We start from the raw sequence: 12,722 nt of genomic DNA, 5'->3' as shown, positions 1-12,722 counted from the left end.
CCCCACTCTATAATCATGATGGGGGAAAATTTCACAGTAATAATTGTTTTTAACCTGATAATGAAAATTCTTATCCCAACAAAGTTTACAGTTAAGACAACAATTATTTAAGTAATACTCTTTAGAGCACTGACTCTGTCCTTAGCAAAAAAGGAGTAACTGAACAGTAATTAAGTATTTTATGACTCAGCTGATAATAACAAACACAGCAACAAGAACAACAGTTGACATTCATTGAGAGCTTACAATTTGTCAGTCACTGTTCAGAGTATTTTACTTGTTTTAATTCAGTTAACCCTTACAACTGTACTTCTCTCCATTTCAGAGAGAAATGGCTTAAAGAGGGACAGAGCTAGGAAGTGGCAGAAAGGGCAGTCTGTCTCCAGAGCCTGTGCCCTTAACCACCATACAACACTCAAGAGTCTTTTTTTATTCTACCCTCCAGTTTCATCTTCCAGATGACATGCATCTCAAAAATACCAACAAGGGCACAATGCACAGGAGAAATGCGATAAAGCGTTACATCACTTACCATTGGGGAAAGCTAGTACACTGATGATAAGAAAGAAGAAAATTACGGAGAGGATACCCCTCCAGATGTTGTCTTCTGGGACAGAGTCATCCCTGAAAATAGAAAAGGAACATTGAGTATTCATTTTTGGATCTAAATAGCCAGCCTAGAAGGAGTAACAGTTCCATGTTCTAAAAACTGGGGGATTGCTAACTTTATTTTGCTGAGCTAAGTCATTACACACACTATCTACTATTCACTATCATTTCCTAAAATAACACAGTGTCATAGTCAAGTCCAGTTCTGGTGAGGAAGGCAATTGGCAACCTCACACCCCAACACACATTCTGCTCAGACAAGCATTTGAGAATCACAGTTCTTTAAAAAAAAAATTAAAAATACCCAGGACGTCAAAAGGTAAGGTTTATTTTGGAGAAATACCTTTTGGTTTTAAGACTAACTAAAGATGACCTTTACTACAGAGACTGTGGCAGAAAAATTGTTCAGGAATCAGAAAGGAAGCATAAGATTATAAGGAATAAGGGTATAATGCAATGAGATTATGCAGTCACTTGTCAAATATGGGCAGTTGGCTATCTAAGGGATGAATAAAAATGGGGCAGCGTAACATAATCAGAAAGCACCAGTAAAAAGTGTTAAAAGAAAAATTAAGAGAGTATGAATATGACTGGTTCACTTTGCTGTACGGCAAGAAACTAACACAACATTGTAAAGCAACTATACTCCACTAAAAATTAATTAAAAAAAGAAAGAAAAATTAAGAGAAAACAAAATACAAGATTTAAACTCAGAGCAGAAGCAAAAGAACTGTAAATAGGAGATAAGCTTCCCCGCTCTCCTGCCTGGTCACTTCTAATGTATTACTGTGTTTAACTCCTCTATAACCCCAGTAACTGAAATGATTACATTTGTTGGTTTATATGTTGTCTATCTCCTCTGTAGAAAGTAAACTCCTAATGGCAGGGATTTATTCACTAATAGGCCCTCAATATATTTCTGGACTGCTTATTGATTATGGAAGAAAATTTACTGTTTTAAAATGAAGTAAAATTTCCCAAATGGAAATTTTCTTAACATTGATGGTGAAGAATTTAGGTTTTGACAGTTTGCAACAAAAAAGAAGATTCTAGTAACATATCTGGGGCTCAGAGAAGCAAACAAAAGTGGGAAAACAGAAATACATGACAGTAAAATTTTCTGAAGTATTGATAACTATTGAGAAGCTTGGGAGAGGGAAGTTCAGTGTTTCAGTTTCGAAAGACGCAGGATGAGTAGACAGAAGATATGAGATGAAACAGAATGGAAGGAGATAGTTTAGAGATGATGAGACTGGTAGCAATAAATCTTAAAATTATAAAAGAAGCTGGGTTTATCTAGAGAAGGACTGTAGTGAAAGAGTTTTCAAAAGACAAATATTAAATTAAGATTAAATATTACTAAAGGAAAAGAGACAGGTCAAAAAAAAATCTTAGAAGAAAACCGATTTCACGTAGAAAGAAGTTCTAGAGCGTCAGAATACATACATGAAAAGGTATGGAATGAAACAATAATGAATTACCTAGTTAAGGACTGGGTCCTGGGGTGTTGGTTTAAAAGCAGAAGTTAACTTAGATGCCAACTTCTGTTTAGGCTGCTCAGTTTCTGCACCCAATGAAATGATTTCCAGACTTACGACAGGATTGAACGTAAGGTTCTGAAATAAGAGATCATACAGATCTTAAACGTTTCCTAGATCATCCTATGGCCAAGTAACCCTAAACTGGACAATGCTGGACAAATAATGCTTGGCTGTTAACTTCAGAGATCTGATTACAAAACCAAACTACAGAATCAGACAGACTTCCTTCTGCAGGGAGGAAGTGCCTTAAAAAGTACAATCTTATTTTAATGGACATACTAATAATTAAACACCTGCCCAGAGGTCATGAACACAACCTAAAAATGCCAGCCCGACCATTACCGGGGCACTTGCCATGCTCTCTGGCTTATGCAGAGAAGCCCCATATCCAACTTCCAAGAACACCAACTTTTACTGAAGGATGGCTGCACACAGTGAGGGTAGGAACACAATGTCCTCATTCAGACCAAATCACTCTACTGATATTGCTAATAATGACAGCAACGATAATAGCTCCTGTTTATCAAGTGTCTACTGTGTGCCACGCACTGAACAGGCAGTTTCTAGACATTATCTCTAATTGTCACAACCCACTGGGCTATTATCAACCATCTGAGGTAACAAAGGCTCAGATAGGTTTAGTAACTTGCCCAACATTGTGGAGGTAAGAAGTTACAGAGCCAGCATTCAAAACCAGGCCTGCTAGACTCTGAAGATGATGATCTTTCCTCTTTGCCAAACTGCCTCATGAAAACTTATCTGTCATCCTAAATCAACCTGACTCATGGTAGATGCCCAGGGATGGCGTAAGAGAGTTTCACAGGGCGTGCAATTTGTAAGTTACAAAATAAAAGCAAGGCTAAAATGAATAAACGTGGCCTAGGAAAAGAAGATGGAATCCCATAACTCACAACTTATACCAAAATATATTCTGGATGATTCAAGAAACTAAAAGTAAAACCAAAACAAAATTCTGGAAGAAATGATAGGAGAATTAAAGAAAAAAACCCAAAACCCCCAAACAAAACACAACAATCTCAGAGTGGGGAAGGCCTTTCGAAAGTACGATACAAACCTCCGAAGTCATAAAGGAGAAGACTGACAAATCGGCACGGCAAAGAAATCAGTAACAAAATCATAAACTTGGAAAAAATACCTGCAACTCATATGAAGGCAAAGGGTTAATTCCCCCAATTACAAAGCTCTCCCCCCAAATCAATTAACAGAAAGAACACATGGACAAAGAAAAGCAAATAGAAAAATGGACAAAAGATATGAAGGGACAGTTCACAGAGCAGAAAAATCCATTGGCTCTCAGGCAAGTGAAAAAAAAAAAGATGCTCAACCTTGTTCATGGTAAGAGATGGGGAAATGGAAACAACACAAAGAGACCATTTTTATCTACCTTATGGACAAAGGTAAAAAATTAATGACTGAGCCGGTGAGGCTATGCAGAAATAGATAAACAGGCATTCTCACATACCACCTTTATGGAGCGCCATTTGGCAACATTATTAATTTACAAATGCATACACCCTGTGACCCAGCAATTCCCTGTATGACAATGTATCTCACAGATACACCTTCATTTATGCAAAAACGACATATGTACAAGGTTGTTCACTGTGGCATTATATGTATTAGCAAAACTTGGAAACAACTAAATGTCTACTGAAAAGGGACTGATTAAGTAAATTATGGTTCCGTCTCAAAATGGAGTACTAGGCAGCTGTAAAAAGAATGAAGCTTTTAATTAATTAACTGATACAGAATAAATTAAGAGATCATGAAGTAAACAAAGCAATTTGCAGAACAGTGAGTATAGTAAGCAACTTTCTATGCAAATAGAGAGCGTGTATATGTATATATAACTTGTAACTTCTGCTCATGGCTGCATAGCATGTCTCTGGAAATCCATCCAAGGTATGGTGACACTGGTTTTCTCCAAAGAGGATAAAAGAGGAGTGGGGCGAGACTTTTCACTACATACCCTTTGGGGTACCTTGGATTTTAAGCAATGTAGGTATGTTACGTTTCAAATAAGTCAATTATACATCAACATTAAATCTGTAAGAACTTGAGATCAGTGATAAAACAATGAAACTGCAATTTTGTAAATTTTGAGCCATTTTATTAGAAAGATAGGATCAAAAGAATGGCCTAGTTTCAGAAGTAAAAAAAAAGGCCAATTAAACCTGAATAAAACAGCAGCGAGTCTGAAAAGTTGGCCGTTTTATATTTGCCTAATTAGAAAAACAAAAAGTATCAAAGATGGACGGCAAGATCTTTGGCAAAACTGAAAATATACAGTACAGGAAGATCAAACTCCTGTGATCAAAGATTGAAGGCTAGGCAGGTGAGCTAAAGAAGAAATCTTGAGTCCTATCAGACTAGCAGCCCCACATACACCCTCTGGCTTTCCTGAGAGTATAGAGGGTGTACCCTCGGCATCCAGCACAGTCCCTGCAAGAGGTGGGCACGCAGAAAGAACGGAATGCATGACTGAGGAGGCTGCCCACGCCACCGGCCTCCTGACAAGCTGACCACACAGGGCCGTTCCGTAAGCTCTGGTGTGGCCTCTTCTCTCTCAGCTCCCAGTAATCCAGAGACTTAACCATATGCCGAGGGACACAGACATTTTCCATAGTTAACCATGAAAAGCAACTTGGCTGCAAAGGCCCCAAAGACCACACTACTGACTCCAGAGACCCTCAATTAGAGGACAAGAAGGGTTTATCTCTGGACATCCACTAGATCTGTGCCGCACTCAGAAAGCTAGCTAGCTGCTTTGCATGTTAGCTCTCTTAATCTTCCTAACATCCTCAAAGGGGGGAAATGATCATAATCTGCATTTTACTGACTCCAAAGTCTAAGTTTTTCCCCCTTTAGGAGGCTGTTTGGTGCAGTGACAAGGAAGACAGGCTTGTGGCCAGACGGCGTGGACCAGAATCCTGACTTCACACTTATCAGCCTGTGTGACCTTAGGCAGAGTACTCAACCTCTCTGTGCCTTGGTTTCCTCCTCAGTATATCAAAGGGTAATAACAGTTCTACCTCACAGGGTTGTTGTGAGGATAAAATAACTCAACACGTGCGATGGACTTAGAACAGTGCCTGGCACAGAGGGCCTGTCAGTTATTAGTTTACAATGTCTGTCCACCCATTCCCTCAGCTAGCTGACACCTATCGTTGGGGACAAAGATGAACAAACTTGGTCCTGATTCTTGAGAGAATCATGATGAAGAGCACAATAAGACATAAAAATCAAATTATTATCTTAGCATAGCTTTGGCCTGAGAGAGAAGTTTTCAGTTCGCCGGCACTGTCTCTGATCAACCTGATAAGACACCCCCAAACCCAGAAAACCACCTCGATCGTTCACACAAGACTGGCCCCTGTTCGTGGGGCTGTTGCCATCCCCTCAGGCTCTGAGGGGACAATGTGGCTCTCACTTCCCAGGGCAGCTCAGCGCCCGCAGTCAGGGCTGCCAGACGCCCATCTTGACTTTTCCTGGCCTCGGGATTCTTGTTCAAATAAGACATTTTACTTTACAGCAACAAAAAAGAAAAGGACTTCAAGCTCTCAACTGTGATGCCGTGGCAGTGCCCTGACCTCTTTCCTAGGTCCTCTGAGGCTCTAATAACAAGCGCCTCGGTCTCTGGGGCTCTGAACTTTCCAAAGGCCTTTCCCAGCTGGTATTTGATTGAACTGCTCCACAGTTCTGTGGGGGAGTATTATCTCCACCTGAAGGATGAAGAAAATAAAGCTCTTGCTTTGTCTTGCCCACAGTTACAACAAATAGAGGCAGAGTGAAGTAGGTGCCAGGGCTTCTGGAATGCTGGCTCTAGGTCAAAACTGCTACCCTTACCGGTATGATACCGACAAGCTTAGGGAGGCAGAGTCCTTCTCCCCGAAGTTCTGCTAAATTTACGAGGAGCTCCAGAAGCACGCTGGGGTAGCCCTGACCATACCCAGTGAAAATACTGAATGGATTAGAACAAAATTGTAATTTCAGGCCCCATCTCATTCACCCACTGTATCTCCAGTGCCCAGCACAACGCTTGGCACGGAGCAGGCCTTCTCAATGTGGTGGGTGCCAGAAAGAGCAAAAGGCCGGGGCTGAGCGGGCCCGAGACCCAGGTAACGTGAGGGGGAGTCACGGCCTGGGTCCACAGGCTCCACTGCACCTTCCTGCCCCAGTGCTGACCAATCAGATACTCAAACATCTCAACTCCTTCTGTCACCCCTGTTTGAGTATCTGGTATAGGCAACTACCCAGGAGAGAACCCTAACAGCAGGACAAGTGTAAGGAAAGCCCTGAGTTTTTTTAACCAAGGTTTGAACTCAAAGAGTTTGGGACTCAGATTCTTAAACTTGAACAACAGGCTACAGGCAGTGGGCAAGGAGACCAGGAAAACAAACTCCATTCACTCACAGACAATTTTTAGACAAGGCTGTCTCCCTGGGGCCAGGAAGGTAAGAACGCTATCCTGACTCCTAAGGCTGCAAAGGTGATTGTCCCCTCTCCCCCTCCTATCTTCTCCTTTCCATCTCTTTAATAGCAATCCTTGAAACTGAGACACAACCGGTAGGCTCGTGTTTATGAGGCTAGTCACTGTGAAGGATCCTCTCTCCCAATGGAAAACTCAGTCCCGGGTTACAAGGTGGACCGATGTTAACTAGCTTTGGTATTATCTTTGAAGACTACATTCGTTTCATTTTATAAAAAGTCAGGATTCTTTTTAAGAATTATAGCTGACATATCAACTAAAAGAGAAGAGTGATAGTTTTTGAAAGTTCATATTGTATAAATGTTTTTTTATATTTGATTCATTTAGCATTTACTGGGTGTGTATTCTGTGATGATTGAGATATCTGGCCTCAAGAAATTGATACAGAAACAAATACTAAAACAGGAGAGATACAATAATAAAAAAAAATGTTTAGAAGTATATAAACATTTCTGCCTATGAGCTTCCTGGAACAATCAAGAAAGGTGTCTGGAGGGGGACCATCCAGGTGCGTTGCCAGGAATGCCATGGGCTCACGGGTAGGCAGGAGGTGCTCTCCAGTCAGAGAGAGGTACCATCCTGGCATTAGGGTCCAGCAACGTGCTATAGGTGATGGGGATCCAGGGAAAGAGTGTAAGCAAGGGACGGATGAGATCACATTCTCGATTTCAGAAGGTCATGAGGAAAGCGGTGTGGAGGATGGACTGGAGGCAAATGGAGTCAAGGCCTGGGAGTGTCCATCCCAGAGAGCAGAGGGTTTGCTGAGCCAAAGCCTGGGCATGGGCAGAGGAGGACAGCTCTGAAAGCTACTAAGGCCCAACTGGACCTGGTGGAGATAAACTAGATGAACTCCAGGATGGCGGAGAGCTGGGCTGGGCAGAGTGCAGACTGTTGAACTAAATTAAATGTGATGCCAGGACCTAGGGCTCAGGAAAGCCGTCCTAGCTGCCTGGACGAGTCCCTGGCTTCCAGATTTGTTGAGACTAAAACGCTGATAACTCCCCTATAGAAATCTGGGGCTAGAGGGATTATATCACAAGATCAACTATATTACACTTGGTAACAGAATTATACCTAAAATGCTAAACACTGGGCAGCAATACTAGGCATGTAAATTCTCTGAGGTAAGCACCATCTAAACCAAATAAATGTTTGAGTCACTCAGATGCTTATTTACTACAGAAGACCCCAAAGAAATATGACACATTTTCTCCTTCAATAAACGTATAATCTTATTAAGGACATAAAACACCAGAAATAAGGATAAGAGAGGATAATGAAAAGGGGCTCATTTATTTATGGCCGCACCACGGGGCAGGCGGGATCTTAATTCTCCGGCCAGGGATCGAACCCGCGCCCCCTGCAGTGGAAGCACGGAGTCTTAACCACTGGACTGCCTGGGAAGTCCCTAAAAGGTGCTTATTTAAATCCAATAAAAAATATGATTCAAACAGGAAGTGAGGAAGACAAATGTTATGATGGCTGCTAACTGGAACCTCTTTAGATGGCATCACCTAACACAGTGCGCTGCCTCACCTCCAAGGCTGGTGTAGCCCCAGTACACAGCCGAAATGAAGGATCGCTTAACATTGCTGGTGTCCTGGAACAAGGACAGCCAGGCCTTCTGTTATTGGGAGAGAAAGAACATGATGTACATAAAGGAAACAGGCTCAAGACAACTGAATCAGCAGGGTCAGGAGTTATTTTCTAATGGGAATTGATATGGTCTAGAGGGAAAGAACAGGAAGGCTGGCAGCCATCCAGGAGGGAAGACACACAGAAGGTGGAACTATGGCTCCGTGATAAGATGAAGAGCTGGAGCTCCAAAGCCACTAAAGGAAATGAAGTAAAAAAGCAGTATCACAAACAAATAAAAATCAATCAATCCAAAGTCTGTCCATTTCCCTGCCCTCATCCGCTTCCTCAGTCCCATATCAAGGAGGAACCATAGGTAAGCAGATGATCCCTTAGGTGCAGGAAGCTACAGGAAGGCAATCTCTTCTGGGTAGGTGATGACTTTTGCTGGACAAGTGTCACTGGAGAGACTGATGCCACTGTTTTACTGCCAGGTGCCTCTGAAGGAGACAGTGAGCTGCAACGAATGTGATCTCGTAAATTTTGGTGTTTTCAAATCTAAAGCCTGAGTGTTTGAAAGTAAGGCCATTCAACATTTCCAAGCTTACCAACCTACGAAAGCAGCGTAAATAGGAGGCACTCTGAGCGTAAGAGAAAGGCTCTCCTTGCCCTACTTTGGCTGAACAAACTTATAAGGCATAGGCCAAAGCATTTAACTTCTAAAAATACTTACCTGAAAATGTGGCAAAGTGAGCTTTTCCAATCTTAGGGGGAATGATTCAATAACATCTGGCTTTATTGTTAGTGATGGGGACTGTCGGTTTAAACGCTATGATTTAACAGTGAGTTGGCCTAGTTGTTATTTAACAAAAGAACTGCTTGATAAGTCCAAACTTGTCTCAGACTTCTGTGAGAGGCATCTAATCCTTGCCAATCCTAAATGCTTGCTGTGTCTCTGCAGCATGTGACATGACCCAGGTACTGTTTCACACATACGGGTAACCTGACACCCCAAAAGTACTCTATCGCTGACTCTCTTCAACTACTAGTCTTTGAAAAACAAACTTTAAAAGTAATTACTTTCAGTCTTTATGGAAGAAGACAGAGCTATCACTGTAATGTCTCAGTTTAAAGGGTCACAAATCATTACAAAAAATGAGTAAGGCACAGTGAGTACTAACTGTGCTAATGGTGCTTATGATTTTCTATAACATGAAACTTGTTATTAAGTAGTTCTTTAATATGTGACTTCTGTCTCTTTGAAATTAGTGGAAGAAGTAAAATTATTATCATTTTTGGAAAAGGCCATAGCCTGAGGTTCAGATTGTGCCTTTTCTATTATGTTTGACAAGCTGTTAAAATTCATATTCATTTCTTATAGTTTCACTGCTGTAATTTATTGAATGCTTTGGCAGAATATGCTGTAAAAGGGAAATTCCAGAAGAATGTGACTTTCTGTATTAGAAAAGAGGAAGAAAGATCTGTTCTGAAAGGGCCTAGAATAATATTAAAGATAAAAGTTTGAAACAAACTGCTCATTCTTGCTTCTCATTATTTAAAATAAAATACCATAATTACTTTTCTAAGTTCCAAAGAAACTCCTGCACTAATTCCATCTCTTGCCAACCCACACGAGATGAAGTGAAACTGAAGTTAATATGAAACAGGGATGCATGTTATCCACGCAAAGCACTGTCCATTTTCCCAAAGTCTTTATCCTTTTTCTTAATTATAGAGCACACCACACTCTCACTCAATGACAAACATAATTTAGAAGGCATTAGCATACAATGAAATGATGTAATAATAACAATAGCTAAGGTTTACTGAGCACCTACTATTTGTCATGCATTGAGCTAAATACAGATTATCTAAAAAAATGAATTGAGCCCTTATAACGAAATCCTATCAGGTATTACTAGATATTTTCACTTTACACACAGATAAGGAAACTGAGCCTTAGCAAGACTAAGAGGCCACACAGCCACTAGCTGGTAAATTCAGATGACATGATAAGTATTTGAGGGCAACCATAAATAGGGACAAGACTGATTTCTCTCCAAAGCTAGAAATATGTTCTTGGTTGGATACTGTGGAAAGATCTGGTCTTACCCCGCTGCAGAGCGTTAGCAGAATATTTTACAATAATAGTAGCTGTTTCCCTCAATTATTAAGAGTAATTGTTTATATGCTTTATGGCTTTAGATAGAGTCATGCAAATAGATCAGCACTGACAAAATAAGAATTAAGAGTCAAATGCATTGTGGAGATAAGGAACAAGTGTGATGTAGGAGGACATTATTAGTTTTATGAAAATCTGAAAAAGTGCATTGATTCTCAAGGGAGACACCATTGGCACTTGTGTGTAGGTGCGTATGTGTGCCTGTAAGGGACAACTCTGTCGTACAATGCTGTCCCTTGCGTTATAAACATTTATAACCCCCACCCACTAAATACCAGAAGTTCCCTCAATGCTTGTGGCCACCGAATATAACCCTGAGCAGTTTCTGCGGATCTGGGCTGAGAACCATTGATTGTTGGATAAATATACTAGGAGAGAAGTAACTGACATTAATTATTCAACATGTGCCAAGTACTCTGCTAAGTGCAGTCACACATATTCATTTAATCCTTATAACTCCATAGGAGGTAAGTACATATTTTATCCCCATTTTAGAAGTGGATCCTGAGTCTCAGAGAAAGGTTAAATAACTTAACCAAGGTCACACGAATAGTCTTGAGACCAACAGTGTGGCTCCCAAACTCCAGTTCTCTGGGTTGGTCTTTTAAGCGTGGTATAGGCACACCTTTTCTTTCTTTAAAGAGGTTCATTCAGAAAACATAAATCCTGATAAGTAGGACCCAAGGTGTGCCTGTCATTTAGGCATGAATCAGTTCCCTGGCTTGGGGTTGAAGGGCCACATGTCCAGTGAGGTAGAGTTATAAGCTCTGGGCTGACAAAAGTTGGGCAGGGTTAACTCCTATGCACAGGTATATATTAGAAGTGCTTTGAGTGTGTGTGTTTTCAGGGGGATATGAGAGTTCTGCTACAGTGTGTGAGGTTTGTGCGTTTTATTTAATACTTTCCATAGCATTTATGATGCACCAGGCACTGCTACAATGGCCTGACAATATCTTATTTCAGCATGTATGTTATTAGATGATGAACAGAACAGAGCGTGCGCTGTGTGATGTGTGGTGGGTTCGTGTCTGTGTGGCACTGCTGGAATGTCCGCTGTGATGTGTGTGTCCACGCCGCAGTTTCTGTTGTGGTATAGACAGTGGTGTTTGAGGCTGGGGGAAGGGTTACGCGAGATGATTTGCGTGCCATGCATACAGACTGGAGTGCATCGCACGTGTGCATTTTGTGCACGCGGGTAGTGGCGAACACTGGAGGAGTTCCGCGGGAAGGGGTCTGAGTTGTGTCCTGGGCCTGTGTATGGTGCGTGGAAGGCAGGGGTGTTTTCAGTGTGAAGAGGTATGGGCTGAAAGTGGTGCATACCAGATGATTCATGCGGTGTGCTAGGCAGGGACGGAGGCCGGAGAGGAGGGGGCCCGTGTCGTGATGTGTGTGGGGAGCGACGCTGAGAGCCGCGGGAGAAGGGCGGGGGAGGAGATCGTGCTAGGTGACCCACGAGTGTTCCTGATGTGGCCCGAGGCGCTGTATGGGGAAAGGTGGTATGGAGAGGGGTGGCGGTGGCGATGGGAGTGGGAATGGGGCTGGGTTGGAGGGTAGGGACGAACGCCGGTCCAGAGGAGCTGTCGGGAAGGAAGCTGGGTGCGCTAGGTGACATACCCGCCGGTGGAAAAGCGTGTGCGTGGAGCAATCAGCCCACTTCCTCACCCGGCCATGCTCCCCGCCACGGCCTCCATCCGCCCCTTCCCTTCGCCCAAAGGCGCGCCCTAGCGCAGCCCGGCCCGCCTCACCTGGTGAAGGCAAAGTACATGAGGCTGACGATGGTGAAGCTGAGCAGAGTGATGGTGTGCGGCCGGTAGAAGAAGTCGATGGTGATGTCCTCCACTTGCTGCTCGTTGATCATCCGGAAATGCATCTTGTAGTTCACATCATCTTTGCTCAGGGTCCGGCTCCCCACGCAGGACGCCATGGCCCGCCTCCCCGTCCTGCGGCGGCGGCGGCGGCCCCGGCCTGTGGAGGCTGGGACCCCGGAGGTGACGAGCCGCAACGAGAAGGCTGCTGGACGCCGGGGCCGGGTCTGGCGAGAAGCAAAGGAACTGAGCAGAGGGAAGGACAGGCGCGGGAGGGCGGGGTCGCGGCGCCGCCAACGCAGCCTCGGGCGGGGGACGCCGCTCGCCCGGCCCCGGCTGGCGTTGGGGGACGGGCATCTCTAGGGACTCGCGGTGGCTTTAGATTCTAAGTGGAAGAGTCTGGAGGGAGGAAACGCGCAGGAGAAGGGAAACTGTGGCCCTTGGCCGGCTCTGTCCCCTGCACGCCGCCCGCTCTTCCCCCGCGCAGCCTCGCAGATGGT

At 43.4% G+C, this 12,722-nt stretch overlaps 1 protein-coding gene across 2 annotated transcripts in view; it reads right to left on the bottom strand.

Moving 5' to 3' along the window:
- PTDSS1 (phosphatidylserine synthase 1) overlaps positions 1-12,390 on the bottom strand; it is a 64,673-nt gene extending 52,283 nt beyond the window's left edge. For both annotated transcript variants that reach the window (XM_082858697.1, XM_082858696.1), the window contains exons 1-2: positions 12,163-12,390; positions 533-624 (exon numbers count right to left, since the gene is read on the bottom strand). In XM_082858697.1, coding sequence (XP_082714823.1) covers positions 533-624; positions 12,163-12,341 — 271 coding nt within the window. In that variant the 5' untranslated portion in view covers positions 12,342-12,390. The remainder of the gene's footprint in view (positions 1-532; positions 625-12,162) is intronic.
- Positions 12,391-12,722: the final 332 nt, after the last annotated feature.

This window comes from Leucopleurus acutus, assembly GCF_964270905.1.
Source record: "Leucopleurus acutus genome assembly, chromosome: 17".
Classification (NCBI taxonomy): Eukaryota; Metazoa; Chordata; class Mammalia; order Artiodactyla; family Delphinidae; genus Leucopleurus; species Leucopleurus acutus.
The sequence above is the reverse complement of the archived record's forward strand: the minus strand, read 5'-3'. Positions and strand labels throughout refer to the sequence as shown.